This window comes from Salvelinus sp. IW2-2015, linkage group LG3, assembly GCF_002910315.2.
Source record: "Salvelinus sp. IW2-2015 linkage group LG3, ASM291031v2, whole genome shotgun sequence".
Lineage (NCBI taxonomy): Eukaryota > Metazoa > Chordata > Actinopteri > Salmoniformes > Salmonidae > Salvelinus > Salvelinus sp. IW2-2015.
In genome coordinates, this window is record NC_036840.1 from 27,759,766 (window position 1) to 27,785,144 (window position 25,379).

Genomic DNA, 25,379 nt, shown 5'->3' on the forward strand with positions numbered 1-25,379 from the left:
AACCAGATGGGAAGTCGTATCGCTGCAGAATTCTGTGTTAGCAATGCTGGTTAAGTGTGCCTTGAATTKTAAATAAATCACAGACAMTGRRACCAGCAAAGCACCCCCACACATTARACCTCCTCCTCCATGCTTTACGGTGGGAAATACACATGCKGAAATCATCCGTTCACCCACACCACGTCTCACAAGGACACGGCTGTTGGAACCAAAAATCTCCAATTTGGACTCCAGACCAAAGGACAAATTTCCACCGGTCTAATGTCCATTGCTCYTGTTTCCTGGCACAAGCAAGTCTCTATTTCTTATTGGTTTCCTTTAGTAGTGMTTTRTTTGRAGCAATTCCACCATGAAGGCCTGATTCACACAGTCTCKTCTGAACAGTTGATGTTGAGATGTGTCTGTTACTTGAACTCTGTGAAGCATTTATTTGGGCTGCAATTTCTGAGGCTGGTAACTTTAATGAACTTGTCCTCTGCCGCAGAGGTAACTCTGGGTCTTCCATTCCTGTGGCGGTCCTCTTGAGAGCCAGTTTCATCATAGCGCTTGATGGTTTTTGCGACTGCACATGGAGAAACGTTCGAAGTTCTTGACATTTTCCGTATTGACTGACCTTCATGTCTTAAAGTAATGATGGACTGTCATTTCTCTTTTCTTATTTGAGCTGATCTTGCCATGATATGGACTTGGTCTTTTACCAAATAGGGCTATCTTCTCTATACCACTCCTACCTTGTCACAACACAGCTGATTGGCTCAAACGCATTAAGAAGGAAAGAAATTCCACAAATTAACTTTTAAGAAGGCACACCTTTTAATTGAAATGCATCCCAGGTGACTACCTCATGAAGCTAGTTAAGAGAATGCCAAGCGTGTGCAAAGCTGTCATCAAGGCAAAGGGTGGCTATTTGAAGAATCTAAAACAAATTAAAATATATTTCATATTTAATACTTTTTTTGGTTACTACATGATTCCATATGTGTTATTTCATAGTTTTGATGTCTTCACTATTATTATACAATGTAGAAAATAGTTTTTTTTTTWATTAAGAAAACCCCTTGAATGAGTAGGTTTTCTTAAACATTGACCGGTAGTGTATATGGATTCTTTTACTTTACTGAATGTACATTCTATACATTTTAGACATTTCCCATGCAAGCCTCACCAATTTAAATACAGTATGATYTCTCACCTTTGTAAGTTCAACCTTTGCTGATATGTAATTTGATGACAATGCCTAATGGTGTATTTTTCATGTCGCCGTCCTTCTTGTACATAACAGTCCTCAACCACGGACACCAACGAGGAGAGAGTGGCGCGGCGCAATAGTGACAAGGTTAGTGTCTCTATGCAACCTTCAAACCTGCATCAAATACATATGTCAAATACTTTCAAATACTTGAGGTGCTCTGGATTTAGCTCGGAGCAAGCAAACAAAGCACTGCTCAAGTACTGTATTTGAAAGTGTTTGGGCGACGGTCTTTTAAACTTAGGTAATCCCTGTAACTTGACGTTGTATTGTCGTAGAAGTCTCAAACCACATTTCCACAGAGCTCTGGGAAACATTTTTTTGTTCATCGTACTTTTAAAGTTCAGGTTCCATCACAACGAGTGAATGTGTGATTGCATACACATGACCCATCAGTTATCCAGTTTTAGTCCGCAATAATGAATCATATTTATCTCATAAAATTAGAATTTTTAGTAGACCTAGCACTTCACTCATACTCTCCATCATAGCAGTGGAGTGAAGTTTCTGCCTTTAGTTTCGCTATGATGCTGTCCTAGAAAGTCACTCTATTTTCTATTCTTTGTAGGAGGTTGAGTGTCACAGTAGACTATTCCTACGCCTCTCCCCAACTAACCCTTTCACTCCTACTCCGTTTAAGGTTTGTGGGTCTTTGTGTTGTCGTGCTTTTCACCTTCTATTTCCATGTATGCTCGTACGGTTGTGTTATGGAATAWATGTGGAGACACATACTGGACAGCCCTTACATGCATACATGCTGTCCTAGCATCTTTCCACTAAACCTGTTTGAATACCTTTTTCTTTTTTGCGTTTTGTTGTTTACAGATAGCATCGATACAAATTTCAGAATTTTGGATCGTTTTGCAAAATGTGTTAATTGAAATTGCCAAATTCATCCCCAAAATATGCAATGGTTTGATTCGGAATCAAAATGCATTTGAATTTAACTAAATTGATAAAAAATAATCCAATGTTTACCTTTGTATCCATTATCATATTTTTATTTTATTTTTATTTATTTCACCTTTATTTAACCAGGTAGGCCAGTTGAGAACAAGTTCTCATTTACAACTGCGACCTGGCCAAGATAGAGCAAAGCAGTTCAACACAAACAATGCAGAGTTACACATGGGATAAACAAACGTACAGTCAATAACACAATAGAAAAGTATATATACAGTGTGTACAAATGTAGTAAGATTAGGAAGGTAAGGCAATAAAGGCCATAGTGGCGAAATAATTACAATTTAGCAATTCAACACTGGAGTGATAGATGTGCAGAAGATGAATGTGCAAGTAGAGATACTGGGGTGCAAATGAGCAAAAAAATAAATGTGCTATGTACAGATGGGCTATGTACAGGTGCAATGATCGGTAAGCTGCTCTGACAGCTGATGCGTAAAGTTAGTGAAGGAGATTTAAGTCTCCAGCTTCAGTGATTTTTGCAGTTCGTTCCAGTCATTGGCAGCAGAGKACTGGAAGGAAAGGCGGCCAAAGGAGGAGTTGGCTTTGGGGGTGACCAGTGAAATATACCTGCTGGAGCGCGTGCTACGGGTGGGTGCTGCTATGGTGGCCAGTGAGCTGAGATAAGGCGGGGCTTTACCTAGCAAAGACTTATAGATSACCTGGAGCCAGTGGGTTTGGTCACGAATATGAAGCGAGGGCCAGCCAACGAGAGCATACAGGTCGCAGTGGTGGGTAGTATATGGGGCTTTGGTGACAAAACGGATGGCACTGTGATAGACTACATTCAATTTGCTYAGTAGAGTGTTGGAGGCTATTTTGTAAATGACATCGCTGAAGTCAAGGATCGGTAGGATAGTCAGTTTTACGAGGTTATGTTTATATACAATGGTTGGATTGAATTRMATCAGTAAGGAACATTTGTTATTAAACTCAGTCTTGAATATTGAAGTAATCTAAAAATACACTGCTTATGACTTTGCTTAAAGCAAGCATTCCGTGTTTAGGCATATAAACAAAAAATAATCCCTAAAATGTAGGGTAATGTTATTTTAGTGTCCATCTGCACACGAGTGACTAAAACTTACTTTACCGACTGAATTTAACAATACAGCTTTAGGTTGTAGTCAGCTAAACCTGCTATGTTGAAACTAAGCGATTTTTATCTGCCTTTTTGCCACACAACAAATCTATTTTCCCGATACTTCTGTGATGTGGCAGCCGGCAAAGCGGGAAGCGGGAAAGACATCGTCCACCACTCCTCACCTCTCTCTTCCTGTGGTTCCCCACGTTGGAGAGACAGACACGGATACTCTGACAGAGATTCCCGACGGACCYTCTCAGACGGAAGAGGAGGATAAGTTTGGCTACAGATGGAGTGAGTGTGACTCTATGAACAGATCTAGGAAAGAGACCCAACCCCTAGCCCCTACTCCCTATGCACTTGTGGAGAACTGGATAGATTTGATAGGGGAAAGTCCAACAAATTCTTGAGAGGGCAATGTGCAGCTACTACCATATTTATACTCCTTTCAGATTTACACAAAGATCCACTGCACAGTGGGTAGGCAGTAGGGTTTGTTTCTAGACTATGCAATGGATTCAGACATTTCCCTCTTGGCTTGCCTGCTCCCATGTGCTAGGACCTAGTGGCCACTAGAGGGCCTCCACATTGCAATCATGGTCTTGCCAGTGCTTGAATTGGGCCGGAACACACCGGTACACCCAACATTTGTACAGACACCAATTTCAGTCCACTTCAAGAGCTAAGTATTTTTATTTTTATTTATTATGGATGCCCATTAGTTACTGCCAAGACAGCAGCTACTCTTCCCAGGGTCCAGCACAATTAAGTCATTTATATACAATAAAAAACAACATTACATTACATTTACAATAGATTCTCTTCACAGTTCCCTCTGTTCCATAATGTGCTTGCATGAGTTACTTGATGTGGAATGGAGTTCAATGTAAGTCTTGCTACTAGGATCCCAAGGCAAGTGAACTAGACTAGCACAGTGATATTATACCTATCCAGTTATTKAAAATTAAGTGCTTTGGGCCTTCAAACTCAACTCTGGACCTCGAAGCCAGTCCCACTGCGTTTTTTTTTTCATTCTTCCCCTCTAATCAGGCACTGATTTAGACCTGCGACACCAGGTGGGTGCAATTATTTATCAGGTAGAACAGAAAAGCAGCAGGCTCCAGACKTCGTAATGTAACAGTTGAATACCCCTAGTCTAGGGGGTAGGGAAAGGGGTTGTTTCTGGATGGGGCCTCGGGCTCTTCTGATTACAGGCAGTATGGTCCCTTCTGGGCCCCTGGTGTGTGTGTGTGTGTGTGTTCTGTGGTGATCCAATTGATGAGGTGGAGACTGGAGAGGTGAGTCAGGGAGATTAGTACAGGAGCATTCAGGCATACAGCCCAGAACAACATAGATGAGAGAGAGAGAGAGAGAGAGAGGCCTGTCAGTCAGGGAGTGTAATAGAAGAATTTGACTCTTGTGAGATGTTGTATTGATTATGACTTTGCATTTGATGTGATCCTTGCGCTTAGAACCCTTTTGTTTGATTCCCATTCATGACTTCTCTGTCACATTCTTCTTATGTTCGGTTGTGAGTGTAGTAAGTCAAGAAAAGCCAGCTTAAATCCAGCGTAAAGCCATACTATAAAATACATAGAAATCTATCCATTATAGCTGTATGTGGCTCTATTCAATCATTTCACATGTGAATTATAATTATACAACACACACAGGTTGTAGTCAAGCCCGCCACTGTATTCACGTCCATCAGTATGATTTGCCAGTGTTTCAACCCATTTCATCTACTGTTTTCTACAGAAAACATCAGTCAGAGGTACGGCAGCCTCCCAGGGCTTCTGCACATGATTGAGCTGGAGAAGGGGAAGACCGGCCTGGGCCTTAGCCTGGCTGGCAACCGTGACCGCTCCCGCATGAGCGTGTTTGTGGTCGGGATCGACCCCAGTGGAGCTGCCGGCAAAGATGGTCGCGTTGTGGTCGGGGATGAACTGTTGGAGGTGAGGGGCTTGGATTAGTATCCTAGTGGTGAGGGGCTTGCCTTGGGATCCTAGTGGTCACAGATGCTTTAGATGGGTGCTTCTTAACCAGGAGTTGATAACCCAGTGGTTATTACTGTGTTGTATGGTCTGAATCAGACAAATATGACTTGATTTAGATTGTCCTCTCTGATTTGAGATCTGCATTGAGTTTTAGTCTCGACTATATTATCTGAGGTTTGCAGGAAGCAAGCAAAATTAATGGCAGTTGCGGAATTGAATAGTATTGCATCGAATTCAATTCAATAAAGTGCTATGAAGACAGTAGTAATAAGTACATTTCTGCACCCTATCAGATCAACGGGCAGATTCTGTATGGGCGGAGTCACCAGAATGCTTCCTCCATCATTAAAAGCGCCCCATCGAAGGTCAAGATCATTTTCATCAGGTGGTGTATTTGAAGAAACAGGGACATATATCCCAAGTCCTTATCTCCATCCCCCCACCAAGTATTGTTTCAAGTATCTTTACCAAGTGTTAACATGGYCAAAAATGTATAGATACTGTAGCTCAGTGTTCCCCAACTCCAGTCGTCCAGTACCTCCAACCATACACATTTTTGTTGTGGCCTGGGACAAACTCACCTGATTCAACTTGTCAACCAATCATCAAGCCGTGAAAACGTTGATTCAGGTGTTTGCTGTTAGTGGTAGTGGAGGACTGGAGTTGGYYAACKCTGCTGTAGCTGAGCCCCTTCAATAGCAAAGGACTAGTTCAGGTCTAATGCYTCACCATATAAKGCCCAGTAGAGGGAGCTGTGGTGTTACAAAGGACTGATGTAAACTGATATCAGAGAAGACACAAGGGGCATCTCAATACTCCCAAGATGTCTTCTTCTATTACCTGTGTTACTATCAGTCAGGATCCGTGAAAACCCWGCTAGTTATCACACATAGACAGGCRCAAATGAATCAGACCAAAATAAGGGATTCTCGACTCACGGGCAGGAACACACACTACTTAACTCAACTGATTGCCTCAATTAGACTTGTGTGGTTTAGAGACTCAGCCTGCGTCCCAATTGACACAATATTCCCTACATCAGGGATCATCAACTAGGTTCAGCCGCGGGCCTATTTTKTTTCTTGAGCGGATGGTCAGGGYGCCGGAACACAGTTACAAATAATTAGTCAACTGCAAATTGACCGCAAGAAGCCCAAGCAGATAGACTATTTGATTTAAACGTAATAATTTCATACGGCCACATATATCTCTCTATTATGCGTAGCAATACTTTGGAACAAATTTCCATAATATTTGAATGTCCAACAATTTAAGACAAAAAGTATTGCACTGTATAGGGGAAGGGTTGCCATTTGGGGCGCAGGCTCTGTGATTCATATGAGCTATAAGTATCAGACAGGCAGAAAGCTGGGTGTGATTTACTCTGATTGGTGATTTACTCTGAGTTATGACTGGTGGGCAGGAACACAGATGCTCTCAACCAGATGGCTGTGGGACCAGTGAGGGAGCATGGAGACACACTGGAGCCCCAGACAGAGGTAAACACACACACACACACACACACATACAGGCATGTGCACACAAAGGCATAGTACATACACACACATGCGGGCATGCACGCTGACATACACACACTCACACACGCCACATYCATACACACATGCATATAAACGACCTTACAGTGTGAAGCAGCTCAATGACTGAAAATACACTCATATATTATACTCTTTCAATCTCTTTATTATTCATTTTCTCACAGCTGGAAACATGTTCTTCCATTGCACCCTCGGCGATCGATGTCGACATGTTCAAATATGTGCAGCACGTCATTCTGCTGAAGGTGAGACACTCAAGACTCCCGTGCTGCTCTGCTATAAGTTACCTGGAGAAGCTCCCGTGCTGCTATGAGTTATATAACCTCAGACCTTTTCAGGAAAAGGTTTTATTGATGAGGTCATAAAACAAAGGGAAGTAGAGAGAACCATAGTGAGAGAAAGAGAGAGAGGGAGGGAGGGAGGGGGGTCAAAATAACCTTTTCTAGTTTAATAGGCTGGTAAAGGAGAGAGAGAGAATGAGAGAGGGGAGAAAATGGGCCTATTCTAATTGGATAGACTGTTATTAGAGAGACAGAGAGAGGAGGAAGCAAATGATCGAGGGACGACAGCAGTCTACCCTAGGAACTGAGAATAGATAGACAGATAGACAGACAAAGAGAGAGAAAGAAAGAATGAGAGAGGGTGATGTGAACCTATTCTAATTGAATGGGTCTTTTGACAAGCCAAACACCTGGATGGGAGTCTCAGCCTAGCTATCTATCCACATGGTCTATTAGAGGATCAAGGTATGAAGGTAACATCTGATATGGGCACATACCAGACACATACTTCCCTGTTACTTCCTCTCGCTCACCAGGAACAAAAGATCAAGATGCTGAGTGAAGCTGGATAGTGTTCATTACGGCACATRGTACCAAAACATTTTGCAACGGAAAATGTAAACAAGTGTTTCGTATTAGTCAAGTTCAGATGGTACCTCCCTGTTTCTTTCGAGTCTTTGATGCCGGTAGAACCATAATGCTCCAAAATGCCTCACAATTTACAAAACAAACCTGTGCTGTGTTGTTTCTGATCGCTATGTTCGTGTTTAATGTGTCGTCGTGCATATTTCATGTGCATAATTATGTTTTCAATTGTGATTCACTGTGCCTATAATTATGGTTGACAGGGAGCTATTGAGTACAATTCAACTACATTATCACTGTTTAACTCTAGGAGGAGGGTGGATTCGGCATCACTTTCAGTGAGGACACCAAGGATGGGGTTGTGATTCAGAGTATAACTGAAAAAGGACCAGCAGGAAAGGTATGTCACTCTACTGTTTCTTACTCTTCTGATTCAAATAGGTATTCTCTATAGAAGTGTTCTGGGGGACCCACAAGGGGAACAGGGTTTTGTTCCAGCCCAGCGCAAACCACCTAATATTACTGGTCACGTGTGGCTCGGTTGGTAGAGCATGGCATTTGCAAACGCCAGGGTCATGGGTTCAATTTCCACGTGGGACCAGTATGGAAGATAAAAATTTGAAAATTAATCTACTGTAAGTCGCTCTGGATAAATAACTAATCAACTGCTCATTAGGACCTTGATTAGTTGAATCAATAAAAGGCTGGGTTGGAACAAAAGCCTGTACACCCTGTACTGCCCTATCAAGCAAAAAGGCAGTAACTACTCATTTGATCAGAAATTAGTTAATGTCATTTTTTGCTACATTAAATACATGCTTAATCATGTGGACAAGTATCCTGCCTCTATTGTAATGTGTTTTGGAGAAAATGGGGGTCATGTTAGCAGTAACTGCATAAAGTTACTGTGAAACCAAGGTAAATATAAGCCATATTTCTCAGTTCCACGCTATGAGCAGTTACTGCCTTTTTGCTTGGCAGGGCAGAGTAGTGGTCCATGACTAGTTTTAAAGAACAATACTCTACAGAAAATCCTATTGGACAATCCTACATGTTATGCTAATTGGTTGCCCACATTWTACCCATTGCAAAACATTCTCTAACACCAGTCCTGTATTTCTCTATGCAGGACGGCAGCATCAAATCTGGAGATAAACTCCTGGCTGTGGAGGACACGCCAGTGATGGGCTACACTGTGGACAGGGTAAGAGCTGCCTCTGCAGCCATTTTAGACACACACCCTGTCCCAGGGTTAATGTATATTTAGATGATTKGCTTGCTGAGTGTTAGTTAAGTAATACGGCCCGAGGAGGTGTGGTATATGGCCAATATACCACGGATAAGGGCTGATCTTAAGTACGATGCAACGTGGAGTGCCTGGACACAGCCCTTAGCCGTGGTATATTGGCCATATAGRATAAACCCCCGAGGTGCCTRATTGCTATTATAAACTGGTTGCCAACYTAATTAGAGCAGTAAAAATAAATYTTTTGTCATACCCGTGSTATACTGTCTGATATACCARGGTTGTCAGACAATCAGCATTCATGGCTCGAACCACCCAGTATATKATTTAATGTAGAATTCAATGGCTATAGTTCATTTTTACAATTTTCATAATAGCAAGCTAGYACTGATGATTTGATTWGCTAAACTAGCAAGTCTGTTTGTTTGGTTACCACGGCAACTGCTGTAGCTATCTAYTAAACTTGCTAGCTACTTCAGTGGATGTTGAACAAATGAACACATTTCTTGTGGKAAATGTGGTCAATTATAGCCATGYTATAAAAGGGATAATCAACTCGGGGCTCTATGCATTCTCTGAAAAATAATGCAACTCCMTGATAGGTCAGTTCCACTCCGCTAGCGCGTCGTCGAACACACCTTTCACGTCGTTCATTATTTTTTCATAGAACGCATAGCCCTTCGTTTATTAGCCCYTACATAGACCATCTGTTGGGGACTACACTCTTAGAAAAAGTGTTCCAAAATGGTTCTTTGGCTGTCCCCATAGGATAACCCATTTTGGTTCCAGGTAGAACTCTTTTTGGTTCCAGGTAGAACCCTATTGGGTTCTATGTAGAACCTTCTGTGAAAAGGGTTAGACTTCGAACCCAAAGGGGTTCTACCTGGAACCAAAATGGGTTCTCCAAAGGGTTCTACTATGGGGACAGCTGAATAACGCTTCTAGGTTCTAGATAGCACTTTTTTTTCTAAGCATGTTTTTTTCCTCCATTTCAGGTCCACTCTTTACTGAAGAAGGCCAAAAGCTCAGTGAAATTGACTATCTGCACAGACAAGTCATCGCCCCTTCTCCCTCACTGTACTGGTCAGGCAACCAGCCTCCCTAGAATCTCCATGGATACCCTGGGCCAGTCTGAGTCAGAGCCAATCAGGAGTGAGTAAACCGCTTGTCATGTGTTGTCAGGAGAAAATGCGATAGATCATTAGCAATTGTGTTTATTAAGCATAAACAACCTAACTGGGGATGTTTTACATAACTTAAATATTGGAGCTAGTTATAACACAAAATCTGAAAGAAGTGTGATTCACTCAGTTAGATAGAGCAGAGTGATATGCTTATAGGGCAAGTGCCCCCAACTTCAATACCAATCACTTGGGATAGAAATCACATCTGTGATTGTTAGTCAATACTGTTTCTGTTGATTTACATAATGGAGAATAAACCAGATACAGTATAAAAAATATATAATATTCAATCACTCAAATGTATTTGTAAAGCCCTTTTTACATCAGCAGTTGTCACAAAGTGCTTATACAGAAACCCAGCCTACAGTAAATTTATACAGTAAATTTCATATTTCAGGTTTTTATTTTTTATAAATTTGCTTCTTTTTTTTTTTACAAAAAATAAAAACGTTTTTGCTTTGTCATTATGTGGTATTGTGTGTAGATTGACGAGGGGAAAAAACAATTGAATCAATTTTAGAACAAGGCTGTAACGTAACAAAATGTGAAAAAAGTGAAGGGGTCTGAATACTTTCTGAATGCTCTGTATACCTTGTCAACAGTGTCTGAAGAGATTCTAGTCTGACTTCAGCCTGGCATCGAATGGATATGTGCTTTAGCCAATATTTTTGTCATTGGGGTATATTGAATGGCATGCCAATAATAATCAGAGYAGTTGGCTAAAAGCACACACAGATCTGGGACCAGGCTAGAATTAATATATTTATTTCATCCTTTCATCTCAATTTCCCACTCTCTCTCATCAGGCTCTAGTCGCTCGTCCACCCCTGGCACTCTGGCTTCCTCTGACCCTGTGACCTGTCCCATCATCCCCGGCTGTGAGACCACCATAGACATCTCCAAGGGCCGCACAGGCCTGGGCCTCAGCATCGTGGGGGGCTGTGACACTCTACTGGTAGGCCAAAGACCAAAGACCACGACCAAGGAACTTTTCATCAAAGCAGCTCTGTGATGAATGTGGATATGACTGTGGGCTTTTGAAGTGTCCACTCGTGTTATAGAATAATATCTGAACTTGTATTTCTGAATAATCTATGACAGAACGGTTGTTGGATCCCAATTATCAGATTGCAAATTCACAGATACTGACAAAGAATCTGGGTTAGTTTTACATAGTTTTACATATATACATAGTTTTATCTGTAGTTTTAAACCCGAATTTACAATGTGTTTTTGTCCAATTCTATATTTTACAACAGTACATAAGAAACAATTAGTCCCAAGTTCAACCACTAACATTAGGAGAAGACCCACCCACTACGACTTAAATAATGACACAAAGTTGAAAGATGTGCCACCCTCTTTGGTTCCTGTGCTATTAGAGCTGTTAGTAGTATCCCGGGCGGAAATAGCTGTGGAGGCAGTGGAATGGCAAAGGAATATAGGAAGTGATGCAGTCTGTCACACACACACACACACACACACACACACACACACACACACACACACACACACACACACACCGCTCCTCCTCTCTCCCCTCCATTCTGTTTGCTCAGCCAGGCCTGAGGAATTTGTCTAGCCTCAGCCACAGGAGACAATATCCAGGCCTGGAATGTGACCGTTGACCTGAGAATGACCCACCTCCCCCATACCCCTCCACCCTCCCCCATGGACACCCACATACACAGACTCCAGCTAATGCCAACCTGTTCCACTCTGCCTCTCATGTATTCCTGAACTCCTTTGTCTTGTCATTATATGATCTTCACTTCTCTCTCTCTCTATCTGACAACTTCTCTCAATTTAATCTTTGTTCATCCCTCCTCCCTCTGTCTTCTATTTCTCCTTCTCTCCAACCACACACCTCTCCGATTTCATCACTTGTTTTTTCGCCTCTCTCATACTCTTCTTTTCTTTCGCTTCTCTTTCTCCAGGGGACCATCATCATTCACGAGGTCTATGAGGACGGAGCTGCCTCCAAGGATGGGAGACTTTGGGCTGGGGACCAGATCCTGGAGGTATTGGAACGTGTTCATCATTTAGGATCAGACCCCCACCCACCCCATCCCCCCATCGCTGTAATATCATTATGATATAAAAGGCTAAACAGATCCTAGATCAGCACTCCTACTCTGAGACTATTTGGCCAGGCCCGTACATCTTCAGCAATCCCGTGTGATGGACAATATCAGATAGGAGAACCCAATCCTAACTTGAGATAAAGGCACATATTTCACTCTCTGGTATAATATTGTGTTGCAATACATACGTGAATCTTAAGAATCTAAGGATTTGGTTCATAGTCTAAAGAAGAACTTTGCAATTTCACTTGAATCATATATAACATCTAAAATTGACCATGTATAAACAGTCAGCATGTATAGATGGCATGATATATAGAATGACATCTTAATAGCCAGCTTAACTCTCTGACAGCCACCCCTTTGCCCTTTGCTTTGTTATGGAGACTAGGGGTGTGACTGGGGCAGTTAGTCATGGTAGCTCAGTCATCCCCTTTCAACGCACGCAAACACACACACACCCTTATGACTTAATTACCCCCCCCCCTCTCAGTAATTCACTTTGGGCCCCCAGCCAAGCTGTAGTATTCATACTGCTCATGATAGGGTCAGGGYGAAAAGTGAGAGAGTGGCCACCCATTCTGTGGTTCAGGCAGAACCAATGTCATTAGTGACCCATTTCAGTCTGCTATGGGAAAAGCCATGCAATGCTATGCTAGCGCTAATGGGCTATTTCCCCTTGACATGGACCCTTAGAATAGGTTGCGGTTCTCAGCTCTAAGCTAAGTACATTATGGTYTTATTACCAGACAAAGTTTTCAAAATGAATAGACCTACCCTCATGCTAGCTGTTGACTGTGTATGTTACGCTCGTCACATCCTTCACCAATATTCATGTTTGTTAATGTGTTTGAGTCTACAGTGTTTATAAACATAGGAACAATATCAAATGCTATTGATTGTACTCTTGCCGCAACATTTTMAAATGGACAAATCTGTTTTTCTCTCTCTCGCAATCTCTCGCTCTCTCTCTCTCTTTCTCTTGCAATCTCTCTCTCGCTCTGGAGTTCAGGTGATATAAAGCAAAGCTCATAGCTACATGATTCTCATATTCTAAACTCTGTTGAACAGCGGTCGACCTTAGCTAAGCCTTGGATGGTTGACGTGTGATTTATTTTCTCCTCTCTCTATATCGCTCTCTCATATATATATATATATCTCTCTCTTTATCTCTCTCTCTATATATATATGTGTATGTATATATATATATCTCTATCCCTTCCTCTTTCATCTCCTCCCTCCCTCCCTCTCTCCACAGGTGAATGACATTGACCTGCGCGTTGCCACTCATGACGAAGCTATCAACGTGCTTCGCCAGACCCCTCAGCGGGTGCGTCTCAGCGTTTACAGGGACGAGGCTCAGTACAAGGAGGAGGACCTGTGGGATGCCTTCACCGTGGAGCTGAACAAGAAGCCCGGTCAGGGCCTGGGCCTCAGTATCGTGGGGAGAAGGTACTAGAACCTATAAGTCTTCTAGGGACYTTTGACTGAAAACATTTATGGGATTTCCTGAAATGTACACCGTAAAAAGGAGGTCTTAAAATGTGCACCGCTAACAAGGATGTCCTAAAATGTACATCGTAAATAATGGATGTCCTAAAATGGATGTCCGTAAGGATGTTGGAGATAAGCTTTCTTTTACTAGGATGGAGGGCCCCTCAAGTATTTAGGATGTCGAGTCATTACACAACCCATCAGAGACTAATTTACTAATCCCCTATTAGACTCACTAGAGCTGTGTGTGTGTGTGTGTGTGTGTGTGTGTGTGTGTGTGTGTGTGTGTGTGTGTGTGTGTGTGTGTGTGTGTGTGTGTGTGTGTGTGTGTGTGTTCACAGGTTGTTAAGCAGCAGGGATCAATGTGTTTGACCTTTCTCACTCAGTGATTGACATCGGTCAGTGAATTGACTAGTTGCTCGAAAACCATACTAGGCATTGCAAGATTTAAATGTGTTTTTCATTCAACATATGGATCGAATAAGGAAACATTCTCCAACGGTACCGAATATAAGAGTCATAACTGGAACGGGTATCGGAACAGAAAAAATTCCCAAAGATACCCAGCCCTTGCCCTAGTAGATGACAAGCCCAACATACACACCCAACATACACCAAGCTGATACCCGCTGCTTTTACACGGGTTTGCCTTCAGTGTATTTGGTCATTCTATGCTGCTTTGGAACTGCTTTACTTTAACCTATAGATCTGAACCGCATGCCTCTTACTGGGGTAAATCAAAATGGATGTCAACCAACTACAGCATGTGGCGACAGATAGATAGATAGTATAGATAGATAGATAGATAGATACGATAGCATTACCTTTAGTTTCCTCAGAGAGGACCATTATTTCCACAGCCTATTAGTTAAATACAACATTTTGTGAGGACACAAAAAATGATGACACTTAAAAGTACATCATTTGATTTGATCTTGTATCTATCTAACCCTAACTACAAAACGCTCACACACAAARGACAGACACATTCACAGAGACACCAAGCACTCACACTAACATAACATAAACCCTGGTTCACTCATATGATGATGTTTCTATCCCCAACAGGAACGACACAGGGGTGTTTGTGTCAGACATAGTGAAAGGGGGCGTGGTGGAGAGTGACGGGAGGCTGATGCAGGGAGACCAGATCCTGTCCGTCAACAAGGAGGACGTCAGAAATGCCACCCAGGAGTTAGTGGCCGAGCTGCTGAAGGTGAGCCTATATAGGAACCATGGGAAGTCCCATCTGGGTCAAATTAAGCCTGGTCCCAGATCTATTTTTGCCATCTTGCTCGATACATATACATTACCACAGGGTTTGGCTATAAAGCACTAACAGATCTGGGGCCAGGCTTGGTTCAATGTGTTTGTTGTCTCATATTAAGTTACAAATTGTTAATAATTTATCTATTGGGGAATTTGTTAAAGTGTGTTGTTTTGGCTCTTTTCCCACCGGTTGGTGAAGAATACGTCACTAGCATCTGTTATTTTGATGGTTTGTTTAGTTAAAAAAACATTTTATGTGTTTACATGTTTATGTTTACAGTGTGGTGTGGGACCCATAGTGATGGAGGTGGGCAGATTTAAAGCCGGGCCCTTCCACTCTGAGAGGAGGTTCTCACAGGGCAGTCAGGTAAGCTGCCATTTTGTTTTCTGGACCTTAATTATATGCTGGGGACTGTTTAGGGGGGCAACATTACAGCATGTTCAGATAGAAATGCATCTAACAGATATGACCCATGTAGAATAGGGACACCCTGTCAGCTCTATTCATTGAAATTCTATCTGCAACTCTCTGATGATTTCAGCTCACTGAATACACCCCAGTTCTTCTCCTGCCTCTATGTCCTATTGGTAGTCCTTAGTCCCAAAATGGAAAGGAAAGAAACTTATGCCATTCATTTTAAGTTTCTCTTCCCTTGTATTTGGGTAGATGAGTGAAACAGGCAGCTGCAAGGTGACCCCTCACTCTCTGTCAGCCTCCTCTGGAAGCCTCCAAGTGGACTGTGACAGCTTACAACACACAAATCAGGAGTGTAAGACATTTTCAGTTAACATGTTGTGGATTGGAAAACTGAAGCTGGCTTGATTCATTTGTCTTGATTCATTTTGTCTGTTTCCTGTTGTTGTTTGCACAGCACTGGACCACCAGGAGATCAGAAGTMTTGAATTCACTAAGGTCAGTGTTCTTTTATAATATTCATCAATTTTTGGAAAAACAAAACAGTTTTTAGCTTGTCCTTGTATTAAGATAGATGCAACATACGGATTGTATTGGTTTTTCACTACTACTGTTCCTATATGTGTTTTATTTATCTTCAGGGGGGTAACTTACTACACCTTGTGGTTGTAGGGATTTTGAAGTACTTTGTGTAATTGGTTGTCTTTCCTCATAGGGCCCCACTGATTCCTTGGGCATCAGTATTGCGGGTGGAGTGGGCAGTCCCCTGGGTGATGTTCCCATCTTCATCGCCATGATGAACCCTACTAGCCTCGTTGTCCAGACACACAAACTCAAGGTGGGTTGGTACAGCAGCAGCTGTAGGGTCCTGTTAATAAGGATCTCTACAGATCGGTGTCCCATCCACGGGACGGTTGAGCTAATGTGCGCTAATGCGATTAGCATGAGGTTGTAAGTAACAAGAAAATTTCCCGAGGACGTAGACATATCTGATATTGGCAGAAAGCTTACATTTTTGGTAATCTAACTGCACTGTCCAATTTACAGTAGCTATTACAGTGAAATAATACCATGCTATTGTTTGAGCAGAGTGCACAGTTATGAACTTGAAAAGTTATTCACTTCTTCGGGATCGGTGTCCCATCCACGGGACGGTTGAGCTAATATAGGCTAATGCGATTAGCATGAGGTTGTAAGTAACAAGAACAGTTCCCAGTACATAGACATATCTGATATTGGCAGAAATCTTAAATTCTTGTTAATCTATTGTTACGCGGAGTGGAAGAGGGGAACCCAAGAGCAGACTCAGACGAGGAGACTGGGATGAAGTAACCAAGGTATTTGAAACACAGGGGGAAGATGGAGTGCAGGTCAGGGGAAGCTCAGACGGGTTGCTGGAATCCAGGTGCGGAGGCTGAGGCTGGAGCGAGAGGGGTTGAGACAGGGTGAGCAGGTCCGGAGGGGAATCCAAGGGAGTAGTAGAGTGGGGAATCCAGGACAGATTAGCAGGATGACGAGACGTGGGACTGGAAACAGGGACCAGAGTCAGAGCGGGCAGAACTGTAGCGGAGAGGAAAACAGCGTCAGGCAAGGAAAACAGGCACAACAGGATCTGAATAGGAACYAACGGCTAGAAACGTAGACTGACTGAGCAGAGATTACGATCTGTCAGTGTGGAATTGGCATGGCTGAGTATTTGTAGAGGTCTTGATTATGTAACAGGTTGCAGCTGGTGGGGATCAACTCTGACTCCAGCACACCTGTCTCCGCCCACACAATCACACAGAGAGAGAGAGGGAGGGAGAGAGTACTGGGGGAGTAGCAGCAGGTCAAGGAGACACAGGATGAGCAGTAGAGGGCGTTGCAGGAGCAGATGTGACATCTAACTGCACTGTCCAATTTGCAGTAGCTATTACAGTGAAAGAATACCATGCTATTGTTTGAGGAGAGTGCACAGTTATGAACTTGAATAGTTATTAATATTCCAATTAGGCACATTTGGGCAGTCTTGAACAAAATGTTGAACAGAAATAAAATGGTTCATTGAATCAGTCAAAAATGTTGTGAATACACTGCTGCCATCTAYTGGACAAAATCTAAATTGTGCCTGGGCTGGAATAATACATTATGGCCTTTCTCTTGCATTTCAAAGATGATGGTACAAAAAAAATACAAAAAAACGGTTGGTGTTTTCTTTGTAGTATCTTTTACCAGATCTAATGCGTTATATTCTCCTACATTAATTTCTCATTTCCACAAACTTCAACGTGTTTCCGTTCGAATAGTATCAAGAATATGCATATCCTTGCTTCAGATCCTGAGCTACAGGCAGTTAGATTTGGGCATGTCATTTTAGGCGAAAATTGAAAAAAGGGGCGGATCCTTAATAAACAGGATAGGGCTATGTAGGCTATGTTGTTGGTTGAGTTCTAGAACCCTCATGGAAAGTCAGACTCCGCAGATCACATGGAATCAGGAGCTTCAACATGTCGACATGTTGGTCATACAAATTCCCCAAAGCCACAAATGCAAACACAAACATCAGTATTAAGTCAACTTCTAGAATATTTACAACTAAGTGTATTACCCCTTCACTTGTGGCTGGTTCACATGGGGCGTTGGGCTATTCAGATTTGAAATMTCTGTGTGTACTCACTTTTTTCATAAATCGTTCAGTGACGTCAATGTGGGATTTGCGTGAAAATTGTATCTCAAGTCTAAATACTCCCCTTAGTCAGTTTCAAGTCATCACGTAGGTTGGTCCTATTAGGCTCGAGGGCCTTCACAGCTGAAAGCGATGGCCTATGGCCTCCTGCAGAAGGACAGACAAACTAACCATTGTCGCTCCCACATACAGACTGGCAGCAGACAATACTAAAGCAGTAAGCCATCTGGGACCATATATCTAACTCTACCCATAAAATGTAACAGAATAGAGGGCCTGTGTGGATGTCTTGAATAGAATATCTATGTTGGTATCCCTTCAAAAGCCCACTCAGACCATTCCCAGACAGCCCTTGCTAAGAAGCTGTTTTTGTTTCATTTTTACACTTTAATGGGAAACAATCACATTGTTATTCCTTCAGGGTGAACTAAAACAGGCAAGACACAAAGCAGTGGTTTTGATACATATGGTTCGCTTGTATTAGATATGACCTAAATTAATGTTATCAGTTGTTATCTCATTGTATCATTACTAAGTCAGTATTTCAGTCAGTACAGTACTTTCATTGCCGGAATCTATTGTTTTATGATGCCTGGCTGAAAGCCGACTGATTAGGGGTAATGCATCTCTATTCTCAATCAGCACAGACCGCTATCTCCATTCCGCTAACCCCTTCCAACAAGTGGCATACAATGCAATGCCCGTCTTAGTTTACGCCTACAAGGGCCTAGCAGTTGGGGGTTAGGGGTCGATTTAGTATTCTGTCTCTAACCCAAATGTATCGGTATTACAAACATTGTGTCCAAGGGGTTAACACAGGCCATGACCTTACTACTTCTAATGTTTTAAATCAAAGAAAACATTATTTAACCTCTATTTAACTAGGCAAGTCAGTTAAGAACAAATTCTTATTTACAATGACGGCCTAATATTATGTGTTTTACTTTTCGATTATTTCTCTATTTTCTTTCTCTCTGCATTGTTGGGAAGGGTCCGTAAGTAAGCTTTTCCCTGTTAGTTGTTAGTTGTTGTTTGCCGAAGCATGTGAGTGATACATTTTGATTTGATTTGAACCTCGTGACCTCTTTGTGACCTCCAGATCGGTGACATTATTGTCAGTATCTGTGGGACCGCTACTGAGGGTATGAGCCACAGCCAGGCCMTCACCCTGCTGAAGAACGCCACCGGCACCGTCAGGCTTCAGGTCAGTGAAATACTTCTCGTTCAGTCATTCTCCCAACCACAGTAAGATTGTTCTGGTCTTTTAGCGACAATGCTCACAACATCAATGATAACTGTGCATTATCTGTAGCTTGTCTGTCTGTTTGATGTGCTTGCTGTCATCTATGTCATGTTGTCTGCAAATGTTGATGATTAATGTTGTTACTAAAATGCGAGACAAATTCCTGTAAAAGGCCAATAACTGAGCTGATGAACTGAACGATGAAACACCCAAATTACCTTTTCATGTATCACTCATCTTACAACCACAAAACCCAACAGGTGGTAGCAGGGAGTGATACCACAGTGACTGGCCCCTTTCATGAGCAGACAGCTACCGGACTCTCAGTCTCAGGTCTTACTGCTACTAGCATCTTCCACGACGACCTGGGGTACGTGCACGCACACCCACACACACACACACACACACACACACACACACACACACACACACTACTGTCGTTCCTGTGAAACCCGTACAAAGCTCGATAAACATCAACAGACGATAACTATCAGAGGAGGCTGTTGGGAGGAGCTATAGGAGGACGTGCTCATTGTATTGACTGGAATGGAATGAGCCCTTCCTCCTATAGCTCCTCCCACCAGCCTCCTCTGATATCTAGATATCTAATGACAACATTTCTGTACGTCCTACAGACCTCCTCAATATAAGACCATCACACTGGACAGAGGCCCAGACGGACTGGGCTTCAGCATCGTTGGTGGCTTCGGAAGCCCACACGGAGACCTGCCCATTTATGTGAAAACCGTGTTCGGAAAGGTTGGGGGAAATCTCCTCTTTTTGCTAAACATACTTTATAATTAACTAAAGCAGGTCAGCATTCTGACCTGAGATCTGCAGGGGATTTGCTTGTGCATATCTGACGTTAGAATACCTCCCATTAAAACTAAAGGTAAACAGCTTCATAATGCTAGATTTGTATATTTCTTGCAAGCTCATTTGAACATTCTTGAAATGTGATTTTAAGATTGATGAAATCTATACCTTTTGAATTGATAGTTAAAACGGTTGTAATTGAAAGCGTGGTAACCTAGCGTGTGGGTGTGTTTTCTCCAGGGGGCAGCGTCAGAGGACGGGCATCTGAAGCGGGGGGATCAGATTATGGCTGTTAACGAACAGAGTCTGGAGGGGGTCACCCACGAGGATGCCGTGGGCATCCTGAAGAGGACCAAAGGAACAATCACCCTGACTGTGCTTTCCTAGATGCACACATAGACAAATAATCATACCTTGAGGTAGACACGCATACACACCTAAAAAAAMATATACTGTACAAGTATACTGAAATGTGAACACACACTACCATATGTTCCTAAGCGCTAACCTTGTTTTGTAGCAAGAAACACTGTGATCAATATTATTTGAAGCTACTGCAGGTAGACTGAAGTATTCACTGGACACTGTGGCTCAGATCATCTATACTCTAGTTTTCTGTGCTCAGACATGGACTGTAGTGTTATGATATTTAGGGTTAATAGCCCTTGAAAAAGATTTCTATAGAATGAGGGCCATTATTTAAGGCTTATGCTACTGTAAACTGCTGTCCGTCCACTTCGATATTGAAGTCACTGTGGTTCTAGCGAAGAGACYGTGAGCAAGTCTAGACTCTTTGAATAACATTTCAATCATGTTTGAGTAACATTTTATCTGTGATGCAAAGCACCTTTTCAGAAGGGACGTGGTCTGAAATCTTTGGTTTCTTGGTCAGAAGTTACACAGACCAAGTCTGTAAGTGTGTGTACGTGGTCACAGTCAGGGAAAGGAGAGTGTGTGTATGAGACATTCACTGCTGCTAATGCGTATGATGATGTGAAGCCTTGTTTTACACAATTTTAACGTTCAAGTATTAATCGTTTTTTTCTGTCATGACCGTACTTTGTCATAATATGATAGAAGGTGAAACCAGCCAACTTCTATGGTCTATCTCAGTGGTCTCCAACCCTGGTCCTGGAGAGCTACTGGGTATGCAGGCTTTTSCTCCAACCTAGCACTTGCACAGCTGTTTCACATAATCAACCYTTGACAGTCTTCAATATGGACSACGATTAGCCTAATCAAGTGTGTTAGTGTTGGGCTGGAGCAAAWGCCTGTACACCCGGTCACTCTTTGGTAGGAGTTGGAGCTCCCTATCTATCTCAAACCATTAGCTGGATACACCATGTTCTAGTTTCACAATAATGGATCCCCTATTCAACATGGCGTCAGTCACACTCTTGTCACCCACTGTACATGTGTACTTAGTATCTCCAGCACAGTATTGAGTTGTTCACAGGCTGAATTAATAAAATTGACCTTCAAACCCCAGTTATTGATTGATTTCATGTGTTCTATTTGGGTAAAGTCACAGAGTCCATAAGCTTTTCAGTTGTGTGGCTAACTGGTTCTTAACAGTTGATGGGAATTCTATTGAGACTTGGTAATGAGCCAGCTGGGGGTTATTATTGGAGGCCCATGGCATGACACAAGACCCTCACATCTGACTAATATATCATRTTTATTCATGTTTATTTATTTTTTGAGGATGTGAGGAGCAACTGTGGATTATATATCTGATATATTATTAGCTGGCCATACCCATGATTAATACATTTCTTTCCAAAACCACACATCTAAGTAGAATTGTAAAGTACATGAAAACAGATACTTTCTTAGATAGCTAAAGGAGTTCGACGTCTAGTTTTGATTTACATTTGGTTGAGTTGTCAACTAATGTGAATCCAACGTGAAATGTAAAAAAATGTCTCAATGTCATTGGATTTAGGTTAAAAGCTGTGAGAAAAAAAGACTAAATTCCCTTACGTTGATAACATATTTCAAATCCAATCAGTTTTCCACATTGGTTCAATGTAATCACATTGAATTCTGTTGTTTTAAATGACGTGGAAACAACATTGATTCAACCAGGTTTTGCTCAGTCGGTTCATACATCAGAAAGTAGAGTCTTGTCTTAAATTACTTCATCCTGGGCCGTGTTCATTAGGCACCAAAGAAGAAGAAAATGTAGCTATCCAATAAGAAACACATTTTTATTTTCTGTTACAAAATGTTTTTACGTTTTTTGGGTCTATGCCCTAATGAATAACCCTAGGTTATTCTATGAAGCTTGTTGAGAGGGAGGGTAGAGAAAGGGGGCTATCCGACTGGGCACACACATCAATTCGACGCATATTCCATGTTGCTTCAATGTAATTTCATTGAAATAACGTGGGAACAACGTTGATTCAACCAGTGTGTTGCCAGTGGACTGTTAGATTGACTAGATTTACCATACAGACAGACAGCTGTTTTACAGCATAGCACGTGGTCCATGTGAAGTCCTCCTACACATGAAATCCTTTTCTTAAGCTGGTTTACAGAAAACAGAAGTGTCCAATTACCAAGGGAAGTCAAGCGGACCGGTTGAAAGGGTGAAACCTTTGTAAGAGGTCTCTGGCTGGGCTTGTTACTGTAGATAGAGCTATGGGATGTCTGTGCGTGCGTGKGCGCGRGTGTGTGGRCATGCTATTGCTAAGCTAAGGCGTTGTCAAGGGGTTACTGATTCACAATTACATGGGAGAATGGCCTCAACCCACTATCGCAAGTCAGCCAGACCTATTTAATCTCCTGTTTCCTTTCTTCACAATTTAAGCCTAACCTAAACAAGTACTCAGTCCACCAATTGCCCCTATTCAGATGGGGAAACTTTCCTTTTTAGACATCCATCAATTCATGGACAATTTTGTTATTGTAAACCTAAGAACCACAAATAAAAAATAGCATCACAAAAAAGAACACGTGCTGCCGTCGATGTTAGAAATTCAGAAATATGAGGTTCCAACTGGGAAATAACAACTTGTGACGTTTCATTACTGACCTTTCACCTTTTCAACCAAAATATAAAACAATGTCAAACTTTGACAATGTGGACAATGTAGCTGGTTTGACCAATTCTCAACATTAGCAGATTAGCCAACTTTAATGTCTGCGACGTTAGCTAGCTCATCTAGTTAGCTAAAATGTCATTTTGAAGAATTGTTCTGACTTCAAAAGCACTTGAACACAATCATGTCATGTTTACGACTTCAGAAGTGAAAATACGAGATTCCAAGGAACATTTAAATGCATCAACAATTAGCCTATACCACCACACCAACATGGGCAATAAATCACATTGCATTTACAGTACAATAGCTGTACAATAGCTGACAAAGGTATAAACATATACATTTACTGCATGGATTACCACATGATTAGGACCTTTCTTCACTGCATTACTAGCTAGAATTGTCGCCTACAGCTGCTAGCCCAGTGCCACAYCTCAAGAACCCAACACATGCTACAGASAGCCGAGCTATTCCAAACACCTGCTGTTTAATTTCCTGTGGGGTTGTGGGTTAGTTACCGAAACACTCCAGACTCAAGAGACATGGGATGGCWGACTAGAGGAAAGGCTTGTCTGGGCTAGTTCCTTAGATGTGAGATCAGATGTGGTGACCAGGTCACGCTTAGCTGAGCAAGGTCAGATTTCAGTGGCCTACTGTAGCGAGCGAGGTTAATGTTGTGTCAGGCGTTTTCAGACCTCAAATGTTGAGAGGAGTCCAAGCCCTGTACTATCTTTTGTGTAGGTCTAGTTTCATCAAGAAATTAATAGGTAGGATAGGCACCAACTAAAATTATGAAATTAAGATGGACTAATCTCGACATGAGACCACTTATGAGTCCAGCAAAGTCAGACAAAGTTCGAATTTGGAATGAACTATCAGAAGTCGTAAGGGCACAATAGGGTCCAAAATATGAATATGATACGTTTTGACAACGATAGTCACTTCCATGTCTTCCCCAACGGACAATCGTCAACCCCTGACTAATGCTTCAACCCCTGGGCTTTAGTCTATGGTTGTGAAGCCAGTAACTGTCAGTTGTTCAGAAACCTACTACAGTATCACATTGTGGTGTGACTACACAATGGACATTGAGAGGTTAAGTGAACAGAAACCGAGAGTGCCATTATGACTCAACTAACATGCCAAGGTAGGGTACGTCACGTTACAAAACCCTCCTCATGACATTTCAGTTCATTGCCACTTAATGAGGATTTCCTCGCATAGTTGGAATACCTGAGGGCGTGCAGTGGGACGGTGGAATGGATTAGAGTATATAGCACAGAGAACTGTACTTTCCCTTGTTACAGCAGTCTTTAGTTTGGTTATGGAATACAATGATCTCATGGGAATGTTACAGCTGAAGGGGGCCTTCATATAAGGATGTCAGTAGCAGTACATAAGCAGAACAAATCAGTTGGACGTGCATTTTATTTCCATAAAGGGGCGSGTTTTTTTCACAGGGCCTCCTGTGTGCACTTGCTCGTGCCCAAATGTTCTAATCGGTTTTATAGTAAAAGACGTAACTTAACTGTAATTATGTATTACCTTTTAATGTGGCATGAACACTAACAGTCAYGATGTTTTCATCTGATTATCAAGCAAATCACTTCCAAAAGTAGGTTACCTTCAAACGTTTGTCCCAAATAATTTGGGGATGTTGAAATAATTTCAGCATCCGAACAGTGCACTGTGGGGCTGAAACTATCTCACCAGAGAAAGATTCAGAGCAAAACAGCGCCCCTCTGTCTTACTATATGTAGCCCATGTATCTGATGTTGTCAGGCCAAAAATAGTATGACATGCCATACTCTGTTTTTCCAGACAGCATCAGAAACATGTGCTACGCATACAGAGACAGAGGMGGGCTGTTTCACTCGCTCGGATGCTTTATGTGAGCTTGATGAGTCTTTCTGTCAGTGCGTGTCTCGGTCAAATACATTTTCAATATTTAAAAGGTAGACTCTCCCCCCTAATTTGATGGGAAGCTCTCCTTGCATATCTGAGGTGGGAAATCATTTTGTTTAGTTTAGTTGTTTGTAAGATGTATAAGGCTCAAGTAGATTCGTTGGAGAAAGAAATTAGAGATCTGGAAAATGAATATAGTGTAACATTTGACGAAAACGCACTTAGGAGAAGAAAACAAAACTACTATAAGTGTGGAGATCAAGCAGGAAAGTTGCTTGCTTGGCAGATAAGGCGAG

The 25,379-nt window shown here is 42.1% G+C and overlaps 1 protein-coding gene across 1 annotated transcript in view; it reads left to right on the top strand.

The window, feature by feature from the left end:
• LOC111954104 (multiple PDZ domain protein-like) overlaps nt 1-21,619 on the top strand; it is a 73,715-nt gene extending 52,096 nt beyond the window's left edge. The window contains 21 exon segments of the mRNA XM_070435819.1: nt 1,283-1,336; nt 3,434-3,590; nt 5,055-5,251; nt 5,587-5,678; nt 6,717-6,792; nt 7,014-7,094; nt 8,026-8,115; nt 8,845-8,919; nt 9,957-10,113; nt 10,952-11,100; nt 12,083-12,166; nt 13,488-13,681; nt 14,792-14,939; nt 15,273-15,359; nt 15,660-15,762; nt 15,865-15,905; nt 16,123-16,245; nt 19,172-19,276; nt 19,576-19,685; nt 19,951-20,074; nt 20,372-21,619. Of these exon segments, the coding sequence (XP_070291920.1) occupies nt 1,283-1,336; nt 3,434-3,590; nt 5,055-5,251; nt 5,587-5,678; nt 6,717-6,792; nt 7,014-7,094; nt 8,026-8,115; nt 8,845-8,919; nt 9,957-10,113; nt 10,952-11,100; nt 12,083-12,166; nt 13,488-13,681; nt 14,792-14,939; nt 15,273-15,359; nt 15,660-15,762; nt 15,865-15,905; nt 16,123-16,245; nt 19,172-19,276; nt 19,576-19,685; nt 19,951-20,074; nt 20,372-20,518 (2,394 nt within the window). The 3' untranslated portion in view covers nt 20,519-21,619.
• Nucleotides 21,620-25,379: the final 3,760 nt, after the last annotated feature.